This window comes from Saimiri boliviensis, chromosome 3 (genome assembly GCF_048565385.1).
Source record: "Saimiri boliviensis isolate mSaiBol1 chromosome 3, mSaiBol1.pri, whole genome shotgun sequence".
Classification (NCBI taxonomy): Eukaryota; Metazoa; Chordata; class Mammalia; order Primates; family Cebidae; genus Saimiri; species Saimiri boliviensis.
This window is the reverse complement of record NC_133451.1, coordinates 7343959-7362996: the sequence shown is the minus strand read 5'-3', so window position 1 is coordinate 7362996 and position 19038 is coordinate 7343959. Positions and strand designations below refer to the sequence as shown.

At 47.9% G+C, this 19038-nt stretch overlaps 1 protein-coding gene across 2 annotated transcripts in view; it reads left to right on the top strand.

Annotated features, from left to right (window-relative positions):
- Positions 1 to 19038, top strand: part of STK32B (serine/threonine kinase 32B) — a 440698-nt gene that overhangs the window by 408249 nt on the left and 13411 nt on the right. For both annotated transcript variants that reach the window (XM_039468436.2, XM_074395883.1), the window contains exons 10-11: positions 1423 to 1554; positions 2643 to 2707. In XM_039468436.2, the coding sequence (XP_039324370.1) occupies positions 1423 to 1554; positions 2643 to 2707 (197 nt within the window). The remainder of the gene's footprint in view (positions 1 to 1422; positions 1555 to 2642; positions 2708 to 19038) is intronic.

Sequence of the window (19038 nt, the reverse complement as noted above, 5' to 3'; positions counted from 1 at the left end):
GAATGAAAAACAAGCCCAGGCTTGGCCTCCTCTGGGGCATTCCCAGCCAGAGCCACCACCTCCCTGCACAGAGCAGGCCTCAGTCTCTCCCGAAACCCTCTGCACAGGTGCCTAGGGATACATCAGTGGTCAGAACACTCTGTCACAGTGCACCTCCCGTCCCGCTGGGAGCTTCAGAGGGTGGGGGCCCAGGAGTTTGGCTGGCCTCTGTCTGAGCCAGACCCCAGAACAATGGGTTCTAGAAGGCACTAGAAGGCCTAAGTGTCTGCTTGTTATGTGAATGAAGGAAGGATGATGGGCAGTAGGACTGAGCATGCTCTGTGTACCTGGCATAGTTCTGATAACTGTGTACCTTATGTCAGCTTCACACCAGTCCTGGGCAGTGGATCCTGTGAACGGCATTCTCAGCAAGGTTAGGTAACTTGCCCAAGATTTCCCGGTGAGAAATTGACAGAGCTTGAATTCAGATGGTCTAGATCCAGAGCCTGCATTTTTATGAATGAATGAATGAAAGGGTGGCAGGTAAAATAGGGCAGAGCCTGCATTTTATGAATGAATTAATTAATTAATGGCAGGTAAAAGACCTCTGGAGAGACCTGGGCCTGAGATTCAACTTGCTCCTTAGGGGAGGGTAACTTCTGGAGGACAGATGTGTGAACTCCAGGAAGAGGAGTGTAGTTGAGTTCCAGAAGTTGGTGATGATGGGCAGAGCCCAGTGCCAGGCAGGAGAAGGGAACCCAAAGAGGGCCCACAGCAGATCACAACAGAAAGGATGAGGCCCAGCCTCTAGGACTGAGAAAGCCGGGGCAAAGAACACAGGACTCCACTCCCTCAGCCCACAAGTGACATTCCTGAGCTAGAGCTCCGGAATGAAAATGGCTACCAGGATTCTGGGGTCTACAGCCCAGAAGTCAGGGAGACCAAAATCCCTCCTGACCAAGGCGGGAGGAGTCCCTGGCCAGGAGCAGGGCCAGGCCTGAGGGTCAGCGGACTCCAGCTGCAGGGGGAGCCGGGAAGCTGGGCAGGAAGTTGGGCAGATTTTTAGCTGAAATAATCAAGTTATTTAGAATGATTTTTGTAAAAAAAAGATAGTAATGACAGGACAATGTGCATAGAATAGTAACTGAAAAAAATCATATTTGGAAACTGAACTCGACCTTATATTTAAAAAACAGGCATAGAAAGGGCCCTAAGGAAATACCTGGATGTTAACAGGAGTGGAGTTGCCCCAGGGAGACCATGTGTGCAAATAAATGATGTATACAGTGAGAACATGTTGCTTTTCATCATCAGAAAACAGACACAAAGGTAACCCGTGTATCCCACAGTGGTAATGAATCATTACCTGTTGAATGAATGAATGAAAATTCAGTGATGGTTGGAATGCAGACAGACCATGTTTTCTTTTCTACTCCCCTTTAGAAAGGGAGGTTGAACTGTGATCCCACATTTGAACTTGAAGAAATGATTCTAGAATCCAAGCCACTTCACAAAAAGAAGAAGCGGTTGGCAAAGAACAGATCCCGGGACGGCACGAAGGACAGCTGCCCGCTGGTGAGCACTGCGTGGGAGCCGTTCCAGGAGAGAAATCCTGGGCTCACGGGGAAATGATTGAGCCGGGATACTTTTTAGCAAAAAGGGCACATTTCGCTTCTCCCTTCCGATTACCTTGTTACCTTATTACCACCGTCCAATGTATGAGGATCGAGTGGAGTAAGGCAGTCACACTCCTGGCATTCTTTGAGGGCTGTTCCCACAGCAGGAAGCTTGTGTAGCTCTAAGGCACGGGGAGGGACTCAGCGGTCTCGATGACTTCTGTGGGTCCTGGGCACTCTGTATTCATTTTCTGGGGCTGCCACAAGCTGGGTGGCTTTAAAAACCCACATTTGTTCTCTCACAGTTCCAGATGCCAGAAGTGCAGAATCAAGGTCTCTGCACAGTCAGGGTCTCTCCAAAGGCTGTAAGGGAGGGGCCGCCCTTGGCTCCCCGGGTCTCGCTGGCAGCCGGCCCCCTTTGACCTTCGCTGGCTCACAGCTGCATGGATCCAGCGTCTCCCTCCTTTGCCACATGGCCTCATTCTCTGTGTCATCACATGGACTTTACATAAGGACCTCAGTCATTGGGCTTAGGGCCTACCTAATTCACTGCGGCTTCATCGCAACCGGATTACATCTGCGAAGGTTCTATTCACAAATGAGGTCATATTTATACGTGCTGGGGACTCAAGGTACCTTTCAGAGGACACAGTTCAACACAGAACACTCCCCTCTGCTATAAAAGTCTAGTAGTAAAGTTTTACCCCTGGCATGATGGTTGTGAATTTCTGGTTTCCATGCCTGTTACTTGGGCCTTAAGTGGTCAGGAAAACAAGCTCATGAATTTCAACCCATGTTCCATTCCCCCATGGCTTTTCAGTTCGATGTAATGGCTTAAAATGGAGAACAGCATCTTTATCCACCAGACTACCCTTGGACACAGCCACCCAGCAGTCAGGGCCTGCCCCAGACACTTAGCTTGTCTTGACCCGGTCCCAAGCATCTGAGGTTTCCATCTAGAACAATCTGCTGTCCTCCGATGCTCCATTCCTGTGTCTCCCTGGACCATGCTTCGTCATTTAGTCACCTCTCTGTGCTCTTTGACAGAATGGACACCTGCAGCAGTGTTTGGAGACTGTCCGGAAGGAATTCATCATATTCAACAGAGAGAAGTAAGTCCTTTATGCCAAACCCTTAGGCAAGGCCTATCCTAAGTGACCCAAGGTCCCCCTGGCAGAATCACAGTCTCTGCCCCCCAAACCAGCCTTGACAACGAAAGGGAAGGTATCACTGGGGTGAGAGACAGGGCCCTGGTGGGGATGAAACTCCTGGATTTTGAATTGGACAGGGCCATGTTCTAATCCTGCCTCTGCTGTGTGGCCTGAGCAGTCTCTGGGAGAGCTCATGAGAATGGGGAGGCCACAGCAGCCCTGAGCAGGCTCACAGGAACACAGGTGGAGAGGCGGGCTCCCTGTGATGGGGAGTAAGGGCCCTGGGGTAAAGTTGCCTGGAGCCAAGTCCTGGCTCTGCCACAGCAGAATGACCTTACCCTGCCTGAGCCTCCTCATCAGCGTCAGCACAGTGAAGAGGCTTCCTTAACACGCGGGGCTGTGAGAGTTAAATGAGGCTGTTGTCTCACAGCACCTGGTGTGGACGGGGTTCGTTATTAACATTGACGTGGGTAAGATGGGTGGGGAATGCTGGGACTTCAGCAGCCCTCGATGGGAAAAGAGACACAGGGAGTCTGGGAGGGTCTGGGTGGGGTGTACCCTGGCCACGAGACTGTCCTCTGAGGGCCTGGTCAGCAAAGCAGGCAGACACCTCAGGCTCGGTTCCAGTCAATGATACTATCTAAGGGATTTGTGGCTGTGGCTGACTTGCCAGAGCTGGGGCTCCAGCGGGGTCAGCCAGTGAGCCCCATTTGACCCACACTGAGCCAGGCTTTGGGTTGGTAGAGGCAAATCAGAGACGCTTTCTGTCCCCCAGGAGAGTCAAATACTCATTGACTCAAAAATTCATTGATTGCTGGCCCTTATGTAACCCACGTATTCAGCTGTTTTGGCTTTCAGCAGATGACAGCAGCACAGGAGACACGTGCTAAGGCCAAGGGCAGCCCAGGGCAGTGCATGTCACAGCAGACACCTGGCTCAGCCTGGGTAGTTGGGGAAGTTCTCTAGGTGCGGTGTGGGGCTGCGTCCTCAGGCACATGTAGGGGAAGACGTGGCATTCCTGGAGTGGGAACAGTGCACAGAGAAGAAGATGGCGTGGCCGACGCAGGTTAGGAGGCTTGGATTACCAGAGCGTGGAGAGTGGGGAGAGGTGAGGGATGGGCAGGGATGGGTGTTTGGGTTCCCGCCGTGAGCCACTGAGCAGGACAGGGTCCCAGTCCCAGTCAACACTGGGGAGGCAAAGGAGGCAGCAGCCTGTCACTGATCCTGGGTGGCTAGAGCTCTGAGGGCCAGTGGGCGCCCAGATCAGCATAGACACACACACCAGGCTTAGGCAGCAAGCCTTGCCTGCTAGAGGACCTCGTGCTGGGGTCTCCCAGCTCTGGCCAACAGCACAGGAATGGCCTCTGCAACCACAGCCCATCAGACTTGGGGAAGGCGGGGGCTGACGCCGTGAGTGGTTTCAGAGTTTATCCCAATGTCCCTGCAGTCCTGCCTGCTCTGAGGCTCATGGCCCCTCCCCCAGCCTTAGAAACCCTGACCCAGGAACTTCTGCTCGAAGAGCATCAGGGATCTTGGGCTCAGGCAGCCTTCATTCTTTGTGTATGGGCCATGAGAGCAGCTGCTGGCAAACGGGAGCCTGTGAAAAGCTCAGCCGTGCGGAACCCAAGCAGACAGCAGTCGCATTTCACCTTTTGCTGTGTGCCAGAAGGTGCTTCGGTTTGGATTCTTCCTTTTAAAAAGAAATGAGAAGGAGACATCCTTCCCTGTGTCATTTAGGAGTTGCATCTGGCTGCTTTTAGCAGAAACTCCACTATAAAGGAGCTTCATCCGAGTAGATGTTTTCTTTCTCACGTGGAAATGTGAATTGATGAGGGAAATGTAGTCGGCCTGTGGATTTGTCATCAGGAATTGGAAGTGAGGCTGGCATACTTTACAGGAGTCAGCAATATAAAGAAAGAGGGCAGAAGTCATGTGTTTCTGACAGTGGGGAGCCATGGAGAGCATGGCTGTTGGGGAAGCTGTTGGCTGGGGTCTGAGCTGCGGTTCCTGCTTCTTCATCCTGTCTCTGTTCACCTGAGTGCTTCCTCCGTGGCCCTCATGGCTGATAGGCTCCCTGTCACAGCAGACGTTCAGCCTTACTGTCACATAAAGGTGTCCAGGTGAGAGGGCTTGGCTGTGTCCCCCAAGATGCTATGTGAGCATGAGCCGACTCCATGCCCACCTCATCTCGTGGGAAGAGCTAGGCTCCATCTACCCACAGCCCTCCCTGCCGCAGTTTCTCAGCAGTAAAAAATGCCTAGGAGAAATTGATTCACGATGCGTGATTGCCCCAAACCAAGCATTTTTCCTTTAAACCAAGAACAAAGTGAGACCTGTTTAGCCTCCACTTCTTTCTGCAATCCCATGTCAGAGGCACCTGCTGGGCTGGTACTTGAGTAGCTGGAAAATTAAATCGAGCACCTTCTTCCCCACTTGAGCAGTGCGGTGAGTCGGGGGCTGGTTAGGGGGAGCCAGCCACCAAGCTGGGCTTGTCATCATGCTCCGCCTGGACCACGTCCCCGGTCCCCAGCAGTTCTGCCTTTTTTCAGTCTACACAGACCTGGCCATCAGCCTGACACCGACTGCTCCTTCAGAACGTGCAGGGGGCTGCAAATGTAAATCACACATTACTCAGCAGGGCCACAGTCCTGGGGGAGAGGGAGCAATAGAATCACCTGGGGGCCTGATAACATCTAAAGATGCCGCACCTGGCCATCATCCTGACACTGACTGCTCCTGTAGCATGTGCAGGGCCGTGCAGGCTCCCTGCATGATGGGGGCTGCAAAGATAAATCCCGGAGGAGGGCCACAGTCCCGGAGGAGCAATCAGAATCACCTTAGGGCCTGTTAGCACCTGGAGATGATGTACCTGCTACAGGTTGCATGATGTCCCTCAAAGATACGTCACAGTCCTGAGCCCCACTGCTTCAGAATGTGACCTTATTTGGAAATAGGGTGGTTACGGATGTAATGAGTTATGATGAGGTCAGGTTGGAGTAGGGCGGGCAGCTAATCCAACATGACTGGTGTCTGTCCTGCCGAGAGAAGAGGTGCAGGCACGGGGAGAAGGATGTGGGAGGATTAAGGTGATGCAACTACAATCCAGGAGCGCCCAGCGTTGGCAGCCATGCGGAGCCGGGGGGAAGGACTGGAGTGGATTCTCCCTCAGAGCCCTCACACGGAGCCAGCCCTGCCCACACCTTGATTTCAGACTATCCTCTAGAACTCTGGGGAATATATTTCTGTTGTTCAAAGCAACCCAATTGGTAGTACTTAGTGATGGCCACCCTGAGAAATGAATACAGCCAATACAGCTCCCTAATCCACTCCTTCCCAACCAGAAACTGACGGAGTAAGCGTGGGGGTCTGCACTTTAACATATCCTGCAAGCCACTCTGATGCTGGACGGTTTGGAATCTTCTGCAGGGCACAAGGGTGTCTAAGTGCTGCATCCTCTAGTGGGTTCTGAGTTGAGTCTCAGGGACCGTTTCTAACGCTGCAGACCCTCCCAGCTCTGCCTCCCTTGCCCTTAGTATTCATCTGCAATCCTACAATGAATTTGTCTTGACGATGCATTCCTGCTAGACATGGTTTTAGTAAAAGCCTACTGGCTGCAGGATTCTTCCGGGGCCTTAACTTCCCTGCACAGCTGGCTTCCTCTTGCATGGGCCAAGTATGCTTCCTCAGCTAGAGAAAGTTCTTGGGCGGAGAGATGGTTCCTGCAACTCCCACTGTGGTAAAGAAGCCATCATCTGCGTGAAGCTGCAAGTGTGAGCTCAGAGGATGTGGGCAGGGCGCCAGCTGCGTCAGCCCCGTAGGACAAATGCATTTCGTCATTTGACAGCTCAGTCATAAGCCTAGACTTGGCCTCACACAGAAGGGAGTCTTCAGGACCTGTGTCCTCAGGATGCCCATCATCTGCAGTGGGACGATTACCAAACAGTGTGGCATGTGCGGTGAAGCAGACACACACCGGCCACCCTGGGGACAGGAGGAGCTGCCCTGGGGCTAACCTCTCTGGACCTTTGTTTCTCAACAGAGAACACAATTAAAAGGAGCACTGCCTAATTTTCTGGAAATCAGCTTATTATTGGCTAATGGTCTCAGCTGGCAAAAGGCCACTGAGCCAGGTAGAGCGTCTGCTTCCAGGACTGGTCAGCGCTGAGACTTCCAGTGGGTTGAGAAATGCACTGGGAGTTCATCCTCCTATTTTTGGTCAAAGATCTGAGCAGGGCTGATTTTTCCAAGAGGGCTTTTCAATAGCATTTGACAAAATTTTGCAGAATAAGAAGCTCCTGGTGAGAAAGGAATTTCAGGGGCATTTTCTATCATTGCTATCTCTTGAAGAAACAAAAACAGATTTCAAATCATATAAAAGCTACCTCTGGAGCCCTTGAAAATATCACATTTAAAAAATCTAATGTTGCATCTCATTATTGCACCTAATACTACTATTGATACTACTAATAATCATCATTTGTATGTGACTTTATGGTTTTAGATCGTGTTCCTTTAATCTAGGGTTTCTCAACCTTGGCACTGACTGTTGACATCATTTTTGGTTGTGAGGACCATCCTGTGCATTGCAGGATATTTATAGGATCTCTGCCCTCTACCGCCTAGATACCAGTAACACCCTCATAGAATGACAACCAAAAATATCTCCAGTTATTGCCAAATGTTCCTTGGCAGGCAAAATCACCCCCAACTGAGGGCCAGTACCTTAGGCCTTACTGATCACATTTCCCTAAAAGCAATATCATTAGTATTCTCAAGGTCTTGCAATATGAAGGACTTGAACTCTCATCTCCCATCTGGCATGTCCGGGGCTCTTTCTCCTAGCTGTGCTTCATCAAATGTTTGCCAGATGTTTATCCAGCATCTCCCTGGGCTCAGGTACAGGGGATACTGCTGGGAGCAAGGCCCCTGCTCTCATGGAGCTCACACCCTGGTGGCATGAGCTTTCAGGTGTGCAGGAAGGAGAGTTTTGCACAAGTGGGTGGCCTTGAGGGTTCTCTCCAATGCATCCAGTGGGCAGTGGCAGGCATGGCATAGATGGTCATGAGAGCTCCCTTTTATTGGGTCTTCACTCTATGCAATTTAGTCTGTGCATCCATCCTTTGAGCTAGTATATTCCCCCACCATTTTACAGGTTAGGAAGTACAGGCTCAGAGTGGATTGAAGACACACAGCCAAGAGGTGGCAGGGCCAGGATTCTGTAAAAACAATCTGTCTCCAGAGTCCCAGGCTGAATCAAAATAGTCTCTGGCCATGTATGTTAAATATTGGGCAAGGAATTGCCACTCTCCCTGTAGACACCATCTGTTGGCAAGATGTTTCTGGTGCAAGATTATACAAATTAACATGACTACAATGCATCCTCCTTACCCCTTCTCAGACCACAAAACAGCAGCAAACCCCAGCCCCGGTTGGCTGCGGATGGAGGGTGCCTGGACTAAGGCCACAGCAGGGTAAACATTCAAAAGATATTTAAAGGCCAGGTGTGGCAGTTCGTGCCTGTAATCCCAGCACTTTGGGAGGCCCAGGTGGACAGATATCCTGAGGTCAGGAGTTTGAGACCAGCCTGGCCAACATGGTGAAACTCCATCTCTAGTAAAAATACAAACATTAGCCAGGTGTGGTGGTGCGTACCTGTAATCCCAGCTACTCAGGAGGCTGAGTCAGGAGAATCGCTTAAATCCAGGAGGCGGAGGTTGCAGTGAGCCAATATCATGCCACTGCACTGCAGCCTCGGAGACAGAGCAAGACTCCCATCCCCCCCCCCCAAAAAAAGAAAAAATTAATGTTAGCCTCCCTGGAGGACTCTGGCCTTGGAGGACCCCAGCAATATGATAGGGACCCTTTAACACAGCCTGGAGCTCTTGTGAGCCAGCACCAATGAGGCATGAGAGATGCAATTCATCACAGGCTTCGGAATCCCATGGGCCTGGGTCAAGTTCTGGTCTTGCTGCTCATGGTGCTGTGACCCCAGTGAAGCCCCAGCCTCTCTGAACCTCGGAGTTCTCATCTGTGCCATCAAGGAGCTGAACAGATATCAATGACTCTTTGACTTTACCCAGGTCGGTGCCATCTGCTAAGTGCTTTGAGATTTCTCTTATCTCCTCAACAACCCCACTAGTAAGAAAAGGGAAGTTAGTCCCTCTGTTAATCTGCAAAATGGGGAAAGCCCTTTGCACTTGGTCCCTTCCCCACAAACCTCATTGTTAGGAAGTAGCAAACGTCAAAACTCTAGGAGTCCCAAAGTTAAGGCCAGCACATATAGGTTCTGTCCAGTCTTTGAATTAAACACTGTGGTCCAAACTTAATAGGAGAGGCAGTTCACAGTGAAGACCACCTTCTGTGTGCTGGCCGTTGGGGAGCCACGTGCAGCTATGTTCTCATTCCAGTCTCCTTGAGACTCCATCCATAGGTATTTTCATGCCGGTTTCACAGTCAGCTAAACTGATGAAAATATGATTCTGACCCGAATGGTGTCCCTAAACCTCAGAAATCTAGAGCATTTACTGCCCAATGAGATGGAGACGAGGGCAGAGCCCAGGCAATTGAGCAAGGCAGAGCCAGGTTTTCTGGGAAAATGCCCTTCAAATGACCGGGAAGAATCAGTTCAGTGACCTGACACAGCGAGAGAAATTCCAGCCAGAGGTGAAGGTCACCTAAAAGGCTGCGTAGATTGCGGAATCTTAATAGTGCCACAAACTCACAATCAAGACATTGCCCAGGAATTAGAGCCCTATGTCAATTTCACTCAGGTCTCAATTCAAGGAAATTGTAGCCTGGTTTAAAAAGCATGACTGGCCAGGTGCAGTGCCTCACACCTGTAATCCCAGCACTTTGGGAGCCTGAGGCGGGAGGAATACTTGATGTCAGGAGTTAAAAACCAGCTAGGCCAACATGGTGAAACCCTGTCTCTACTAAAAATACAAAAATTAGCCGAACGTGGTGGTGCACACCTGTAGTTCCAGCTACTCAGTAGGCTGAGACAAGAGAATTGCTTGAACCTGGAAAGCAGAGGTTGCAGTGAGCCAAGATCATGCCATTGCACTCCAGCCTGGGGGACAGAGCAAGACTCTATCTCAAAAATAAAAGTGTGACTGATCCTGACAAATCTCAGCCAATAAAAGATGTGGGGGGGGGGGAAACATGGAAAAATACTATGATGTGTAAGTGAATTGAAAAGATGTTATATGCCATGTACTATGCTTGGCATTTTATGTATATTCACATTTGATCTCCAATGAATCCTCACAATATTTTCTCTTTTTTTGAGGCAGAATTGTATTCTTGTTGCTCAGACTGGAGTGCAGTGGCACAATCTTGGTTCACAGCAACCTCCACCTCCCAGGTTCAAGCAATTATCCTGCCTCAGTCTTTCAAGTAGCTGGGATTACTTGAATGTGAGGTCAGAAAAACTTTCTCCTTTTGCCTTTCCTGAGCTCCCTGTTTTATCTACTTTCTTGGGTTTGTTGGACTCTGGAGCTCTGAACACTCATGGCTTCGTGGAAAGGACAGGTTTACAATAGAAGAAAATGAATGCAATCCCAGGGAATGGCTCTGATTGGCCCAGCTTGGACCAGATGCCATTCCCTGGGCCAATCAAATCTGGCCATTGGAGGAGGCCTATGATTGGTGCTGCCTGGACCAGGTGACCTCCCTTAGACCAATGGCTATTACCTGGGAAGGAAGGTCTATGAAAAGGTGGCAGCTCCTGTTTAAACCCAATACTAGAAAGAAAAAATGATGGCAGTCCACTCCACTCAGAAAATAAAGAGGCTAGTGTAGGGTTCATGGTGTCCAGGAGATGAAAGAACAGAGAGTGACAGATGCTGTGGGCTGGGCAAGGTAATAAAGAGAAGGCAGGCAGTCTCCTCACCTGGCCCCTCTGTTCCCAGCTCTGGGCAGGTGGAACATAGTAACTGTAGATGGATGGGCATGTCAGGGAGGAGAACTTGCAGGGAGTGCCAGCCGCCCAGGCATGGAGGTAGCAAGCCCACAGTGGACGGCTAACTCAGTAAAATACAGAGTACAGTGAGGTGTTTTGAAATAAGCACACAGGGGCAATTAGTAACTTCTCTTATGGGTCCTTAAAGTTGGTTTCTACTGCTTAATCTAGCTGTTATCACACACCCTGGTTTCTTGTGAAAAAACCTTAGACTCTCTGTCTGAGAACCCAGTGTTGTGAGTTGAATTGTGTCATCTTAAATGGCTAAAAACCCTCAAATGGCTCATTTTTTGTCTAGATCCGTGGTTTGGGGGTCCTGATGGGAGCTCTGGCTCAGAATGGCTCAGAGTCCATTATTCACCACCCACCAGCATTTGGACCCTCAGATCTCCTCTCTCAGCCCATAACCAGGTACGAACTCCCAGTTTTAGTGACTTACAACAACCATGGTATATGTCCATGGCAGGTCAGCTGGGAGTGCAGCTTGCACATCTTCTTGCTGCTTCTCACTCCATTCCATATGGCAGTGATTGTGACCCAGGAAAGAGGCACACCATTGGGAATTACAAGCTCCAGCCTGATGGTCGCGCACAGCACTTACACTCACGTGCTCTGGCCAGGACTAGTCACATGACCTCACTTAACACCAAGGGAGCCCCAGAGATGCAATCCTGCCATGTCCTGGGAGCAGAGGCCAGAGTGTGTGGTGAGAACCTCTAGTGAGTGCCCATTCTGTGAGGCCCCCAGTGCAGTTCCTTCCAGTGCCCCCACCCACACCAAGGAGGACCCAGCAAACCTCACCCTTAAGTCAGCTGAGGCAGAAAAGCTCAGCCTCACCTCCCAGTCTAGGGAGAAATCAGCTGATACCAGTGCCCAGGTTGGGGCAGCGGAAAGAATGCTTAGCTCGGATAAGGAGAGGAGCAGAGTTCTGCATCTGAATTCTCCACTCCCCTCTGAAAAGCCATGCAACCTATCACCAGTTGCTCATCCATTCTCACCCTAAAAATGGGTCTGGTTCACTCTTCTTCCAAAGGATGGATAAGGCATTAAATGAGAAGATGTGGAATGAAGAGATACTCAACAACTATCAATCCCCCATGACTCAGAAACCCAAAACTGCTGTCCTTCAATTCTGCCAGAGCCATCTCATTTGCAAAGGGGAGGAGAGTAGGAGAGGAGAAGCCAATAAGAGAATCCCTTGCATTTTGCATTTTCTGCATTTAGCATCCAGGGTTTGGCTGACTCCATCCAGACTTCCTCAAATGCATTTTGTTTCAGGCAACAGCAGATAAAACTGACAGAACGTTAATGCTTCTGGCCAAAGGCTGTTACTGAATTTGTGAGATCAGAATTGCATACCAGGTGGTCCCCCCATAACTATTGAGGTTTAAAATTGGAACCACCAGTTATACTGAGTTTTTACTTAAGAAAGAGAAATCTCATGGGAGACTGGAAAGATGTTGTATGAGTCCCAGAAAAAAACACTCAAAGAATGATTTACTTATGGAGAATCATTTACATGGGGTGGGTATAGGGGCCCACAGAGGCTACGCAGTAACCTAGGGATCCATAGAAGCCAAGGTGTTACTGCCTGGAGGCTGGAGGAGATGAGAGATGGAGAGCCGAAATCCGGGCTGCCTTGATTGGAGCGGTGACCTCCAATGTCCCCAGCAGCCCCAGCAGCTCCAGGCAGCAGTGCAGGGAAGAAGCTAGGGAACCAGTGCCCACACTGGGCACCCCTTGCTCTCTATGGTCTCCTCTAGGGCTTCCCATTGGCCGTGCTCAGCTGGAAGCCCACAGGCATGGACACCTTGGCTGTGGCTCCTGACAGGAGGTGGAGGTGGTGCAAAGTGGACCCCGGGGAGGCAGGAGATAGTTAGTCCAGTTAGATAGTTGGAGGAATATCCCATGAGAAAAAAACTGGAATCATCCAAATATTTACTAATTCCAGAAAGCAGACTGTTATATGTAATTTTTGGTGCTGCAAAAGAATTGGCCCTCAAACATAAATTTCCTCAGCAAGGCAATTTACTTCTATAGAAGGGTGTGTCTCACAGATGGAGGAATGGTGAATGCACACCTGGACAAGGGAAGGGACGGGGTACTTAATCTTGATGGAGGTAGCCCCTACTGCTGTGTTGTTCCCTATTGGCTAGGGTTAGACCGCACAATCTAGTCTAATTCCAGTTGGCTGTTTAAAGGGGAGCAGGGCTACGAGCTGGAGTGGCAGGGTGGGTAGTTTGGCAGGAAGGATGGTTATGGGACAGATCAGGGCAGGTAGGCAGGGGTAACCTAGGTCAAAATAGGTGACCAGGGCAGGTGACCAGGATGAGTCAGGATGGAGCAGGGGACTGAGGGAGCAGATGTGAACTACTGGTTAGAACTGGTGGAAGAGGTTGTTTACTGAAACTGTAAGGAAGTTAAACTTTAAAAATGGAGGACAAAGAACTGAACATACTGACATACTGATTCTTTCAAGAGAACCTCGGAGTTCACTCTATCTAACAAGACCCAAGGCCAGTGGAAGTGGAGTGGAGACAGAGCTCTCAGGCTGCAGGTTTCTGCATTTCAATTCTATGTGAAGGAAAAGTTTCTCAGGACTTGCACTATTCCCAGATGGAATGCGCTGCCTTGGGAGGTGGGAACAGGGCTGGAGTAAGACTGGCTGGGTCTCTGCCAGGGCTTCTAGAGAAGGGATTCTTGCAGTGTATCCGCAATGGCACTGAATGACTTTTTGCTTTTTTCTCTTTCAATATCCACCCTCCATTTCCAACTCAGTTACCATTATTCAATTTGGTATATGTCCTTCCACAACTTTCCAGTAATTCCAACTCTGTTTGAGGTTTTGAGGGTCTTGTTTTGGGGTTTTTCCTTTTTAATGACAGAGAGGCAGAATATGTAAATGGCTGAAGCACATACTCTGCATCCAGACTGCCTGGGTACAAATCCTGATTTTTAGCTTTCTTGCCTTAGACCTCAAACTAGTGCCTCAGCCTCTAATTGTAAAATGGGATATGAACATGTACTTCATAGGATTGTTGTAAGAACAAATGACACACATGTTAAGTGTTTAACAGCCTCGGTGACAGTCAACACTACCCAATGTTTTCTAGTAATATTAATTATGTACAAAATTATCAGACCAATATAGTGCCATTCTCTTAAGCATTGTGTCAAACATTATCTTCTTTTCATTTTTTAAATCAACACACACACACACACACACACAATTGACAAAAAGAGTCAAACTCTGTAAAATATTTGAAGAGATTTATTCTGAGCCAAATATGAGTGACCATGTGGCCCATGACACAGCCCTCAGGAGGTCCTGAGAACATGTGTCCAAAGTGGTCAGGGTACAACCTGGTTTTATATATTTTAGGGAGGCATGAGACATCAGTCAAACATATTTAACATTGGTTTGGTTCAAAAAGGCAGGGCAACTCGAAGAGGGATTGTGGGGGAGCTTTCAGGCTATAGGTAAATTTAAACATTTTCTAGTTGACAGTTGATTGAGTTTATCTGAAGACCTGGGATCAATGTAAAGGAATGTTTAGGTTAAGATAAAAGATTGTGGAGACCAAGTTTTATTGTGCAGGGTAAAGTCTCCAATAGCTGACTTCAGAGAGAGAGCAGGTTGTAAAATGTTTCTAAAAGGGTGCCTGGCTGTTAGTTGATTATCTCCTGGATCTGGAAAGAAAGGAAGGAAAACAAAGTGTAAGGGAATTCTCTATAGAATATGGATTTTTTCCACAAGAGACGTTGCAGGACAATTTCAAGGTATGGCAAGGACATATATTTGGGGGTTAAATACTTTTTCCTTGTCTCTTAATGTTATGCCAGGGTCAAACTGAAAGGTAAGCCACGATATATGGGGTCAAATAAAACCCATCTGATGAGAATTTATGGTTTGTAGTGCGTGACTCCCTAGACCCCTTAGGTAGGACTTTGGACAAGATAAAAAATCAGAGCGTAGTCCTCAACATGCACCCACACAAAATAATAAACCACCTAGGAGCAAAATCTTCATATATGTTGACTTGCCAGTGTCCACACAGGCTCTCAGATCATCAGTTCTACAAATGGAAATTAAATTTTTGTTGGACTAGGATGCCTTGTAGGACACTTAATTACAACTAGCCTCCTTCCCTCTCACAAGGTTGAGCTTGCCAACCTGTATACACACCCCCTGCTAATAAGAAGTAAAAACCACATTGGACCATTTATTCTGTTACTCACTTTTCCATGCACTCAACACACATTTGTGGTGCACCTCCCCCAGGTGCTAGGGCCTGTGAAGCCACAGGTGGGACAGTGGAAAGACACTGTGGTCTTTGCCCAGCAGAGGAGAGACACATCCCAGACCAGAGAAGAGGTTACCATTGCCAGTTTCATGCCCTGATCTTCCCTGGCTTTCAGACCTATGTGGAGACCCCCCCCCCCCACCGACTCCTGGGGCTGGATTCCATCCTCTTCACCTGTTTGTCTGCTAACCCACTTCAGGTTCTGACCCTCAGACACTCTTGTGTGTACTCCCTCCTAATACTTTCCACTCCTCCAGGCCTTCTGCCCTGACCCCACAAGATAAGGCCTGAAGAACCAGCTGGGATAGAGGCAGCATGATGAGACATTCATGACAGTGATTCATTAGAGGAAATTAGCTCTTCCCATCTTCATTTTCTTTATCTGAAAAATGGGAGTATGTCCACACTGCAATTGTCACAAAAATAGCTGCCCTTCATAAAGTACACCCTACAGTGCAGGCCGATGGCACATATTCATTCTTGTTACCCTTTTAGGAGGTGCCGTCATCCCCAGGTTAGAGATAAGGCAGCAAGGTGAAAAGAAGTCAAGCGAGCTCTCCCAGGCCTCTCAGAGAGTAAATGGCGAAACTGGGATTCTGATCTAATTCTGCCAGATTCCAAAGCCTGCATTCTTCCCACTACATCTCACTGCCACTGCAGAATTCTACAGAGCCAGGAAAGGTATAGGGAAAGAACAAGATAGATGATAGAAATAGGTATGAAAGCCTTTATAAATGCTTTTTTTTTTTTTTTAAACCACACTGCACAAAGCAAGCTCATCTCTCTCATCTAAGAAGCCAGGCCTCATCTGTGGGTAGTGTTAGAAACAACTGCTTGTCCCCTGGTGCTGAAAAGAAAAACTAACACTCAGACAAATAATTTTCTCAGTAAGGCAGTGTACTTCTATAGAAGGGTTTGTCTCACAGATGAAGCAATGGCAACAGCACACCTGAACAGGGGTGGGAAGGGGTTCTTATCCCTAACTCAGGTAGCCCCTACTGTTTCATCATTCCCCTATTGGCCAGGGTTAGATAGCACAGTCAAAGCTAATTTCAGTTGGCTATTTTAAAGGGAGCAGGGTCATGAGCCAGAATGGCAGGATGAGCAATTTGGCAGGGAGAATGGTTATGGAACAGGTAACTAAAGGTGACTCAGGTCAGAGTAGGTGACCAGGATGAGTCAGGACTGAGCAGGTGACCAGGAGTGACTCAGATCAAAGCAGGTGACCAGGGGAACAGATGTGAACTACTGATTAGAACTGGTGGGAAAGTTGTTTGCTGAAACTAGAGGCAAGGGGGCAAAGAGAACCAGAAAGTTAAACCTTAAAATGGAGAACAAAGAATAAGAAACCGAAACATACTGACATACGAATTCTTTGAAGAGAAGTTTGGCGCTCACTGTATTTAACAGTAGTCTGCTGTGGATTGATGTTGGTGTTAACTGACTCCATCCTAGATGTGTGTAAAAGCTTGATTTGCAGTTAGTTTATTTGCTGGCCATTTTATTCTACTCCCACATAGTACCTTGCCTTTGAAAAATGCCTCCAGCCTGATTTATCACAAATTCCACTCTGTGTTCCACTGTCATTGATTGAAGTTCTCTGTCACAGAGGACCTTCTTCTGGCATCTCATGGTTGAATCAGGAAGTTGAGGGCACACACATTCATCACTCAGGATCCTGGTCACAAACCTGGCAATTAGTTTGATAAGTTGGCTGAGAAATTAAATGTTCTTGCCATTGAGGAGATAACTAGCCTATTTGCATCAGTAGAATTGAGCTACCCCTAGTAATATATGCAGAATCCCTTTTCATTTCCTCCTGAGCTATAGGTAACTAGACTGTGGGCTAGTTTTATAACTGAGCTCTCAGGGCCAACTGTAAAGACTTCATAACTTTGTCTTGGTTCATGGATTCCTATTTGAGCAATGTAAACATTTCTAATTCCTTTGGAGCATAGAAAAGTCATTCCATGCCATCTTCTTTCCAGGTCCAGATTGAATGACCCAGGATTCAGTGGGAAGAGCAGGGGTTTTGGAGGCAAACTGCCCTGGGTTTGAATTCAGCCTCCTAAAGTCGCATGACTAGGAAGTGGCAGACCCAGGGTTATAACCAGACAACCTGGCCCTTAACACTGTGCCATGCTACTTCTTTCTGCAGAGACTTTGTCACCATGAATGCTCACTTTTTGCTGTCTGCCCTGCTCCCAAATCCTTCAGCAGGGAGCCTGGCACACAGATTATACTGGTGGAAAGGAAGAGTGGAAAGATGGGGGAGGGAGGGTGGCATCAATGAATGGGTAGAAAGCGAATGGATAAAAGTGATGGATGGATGGTGAATGGGTGAATGAGTAGGTGGATGGCAGTTGTGGACAGATGGATGTACTGATGGGTGGGTAGATGATGAATGGATGAGGTGTATAGATGAATGGATGGTGAATATGCAGATGGATAGGTGTATGGGAATTGGACGGGTAGGTGGATGAATGTGTAGACGGGTGGGTGTTGGTAGTTGGGTGGGGGTGGACAGAAGGGATAGATGGATAGGCATGTGAGAATGGATAGATGGACAGATGGGGTAGATGAATGGGCAGATTAATAAATAAGTGGATGGATGAGTGAGTGGATGGATGGGTGGTTGGGTCAAAAGATGGAGTGGATGGATGGATAAGTAGATAGATGCATGAATAGGTGGGTAACAAATGGATGAGTGGACAGATGTATTTATAGATGGGTGGATGGTGGATGAATGGTGGTCAGGTGGACAGTTGGGAGTACAGATATAATGAGAAAAACACAGGTTTTGAAGCCCCTCAGAATTGGATTAGAATCTAAGCTTTGTATGCCTGCAGGAAGATGGGTAGGCTTACATCTAGAAGCATCTAAAAAGGTATATCCTTCTTGATTCTGCCTCCTGGCTCAGAAACTGAACCTGGTGGTAAATTGCAAGGGACATCACCCACACCTCATTTAGGTACTGTTTTAGGCCTCTAGTACTCAGGGTGACAGTGTGCCATGTGTCAAAGTCAAAGAAAATGTAAAAACAAATATCTAAAATTAAAATGTTCTAGGGTACCTGTGTTAGTGTGTTTTGCATTGCTATAAAGGAATACCTGAGACTGGTTAATTTATAAAGAAAAGAGGTTGATTTGGCTCATGGTTCTGCAGTCCATACAAGAAAGATTGCACCAGGATCTGCTTCTGGTGAGGCCTCAGGAAGCTTCCAATCATGGCAGAAGGCAAAGGGTGGGCCGATGTCTGACGTGGCAGGAAAGAGAACAAGAGAAAGAAGAGGAGCTCCCCAGCTCCTTTAAACAACCAGCTGTCACATGAACTAATAGAGTGAGGACTCAGTCATAACTGCAAGGACAGCAACAAGCCATTGGTAGAAAGATCCATCCCCATGACCCAAATACGTCTCACTAGACCCACCTCCAACACTGGAGGTCACATTTCAACATGAGATGTGGAAGGGATACACATCCAAACCATAACAGTAGACATCACCCAAATAACGTACATTGTACCAATTAAGTAATTTCTCAGCATCCATTCTAAAGCCCTGACTTCACCACTATGCAATCTATTCATGTAACAAAGTTACACTTGAACCCCATAAATTTATACAAATCAAATTTAAAAATTAAATTATTTGGGAGTAAAGAATTGCAATTCAGGGCACAGGTGCAGACTGGGTGGTCTTTAGTATGTCCAAAGAACAAAGAGAAGGTTAAAGGTTTTATAAGAAGGAGAAATGTTACATATTGCTCTTTGAGACTTTTTTTTTTTTTTTTTTTTGCACTAGTAAAATATTGAGGAGTTGGAAAGTCCTGATTGGTAAGTAATGGCAGTGGGCAAAAATAGTCTTAGAATTGCAGCAAGTCATTTACTCTATTTCAGTTGGGTATGACAAGAAAGACCCAGTTCATATGATCAGTTTTCACATGTTCCCTTTTTGGTCAGGATCCTCCTCTGAAAGTGTTATTTATCAACCATTCTGTAGTTAGGCTTCATTATCCCTCAGCACCAGG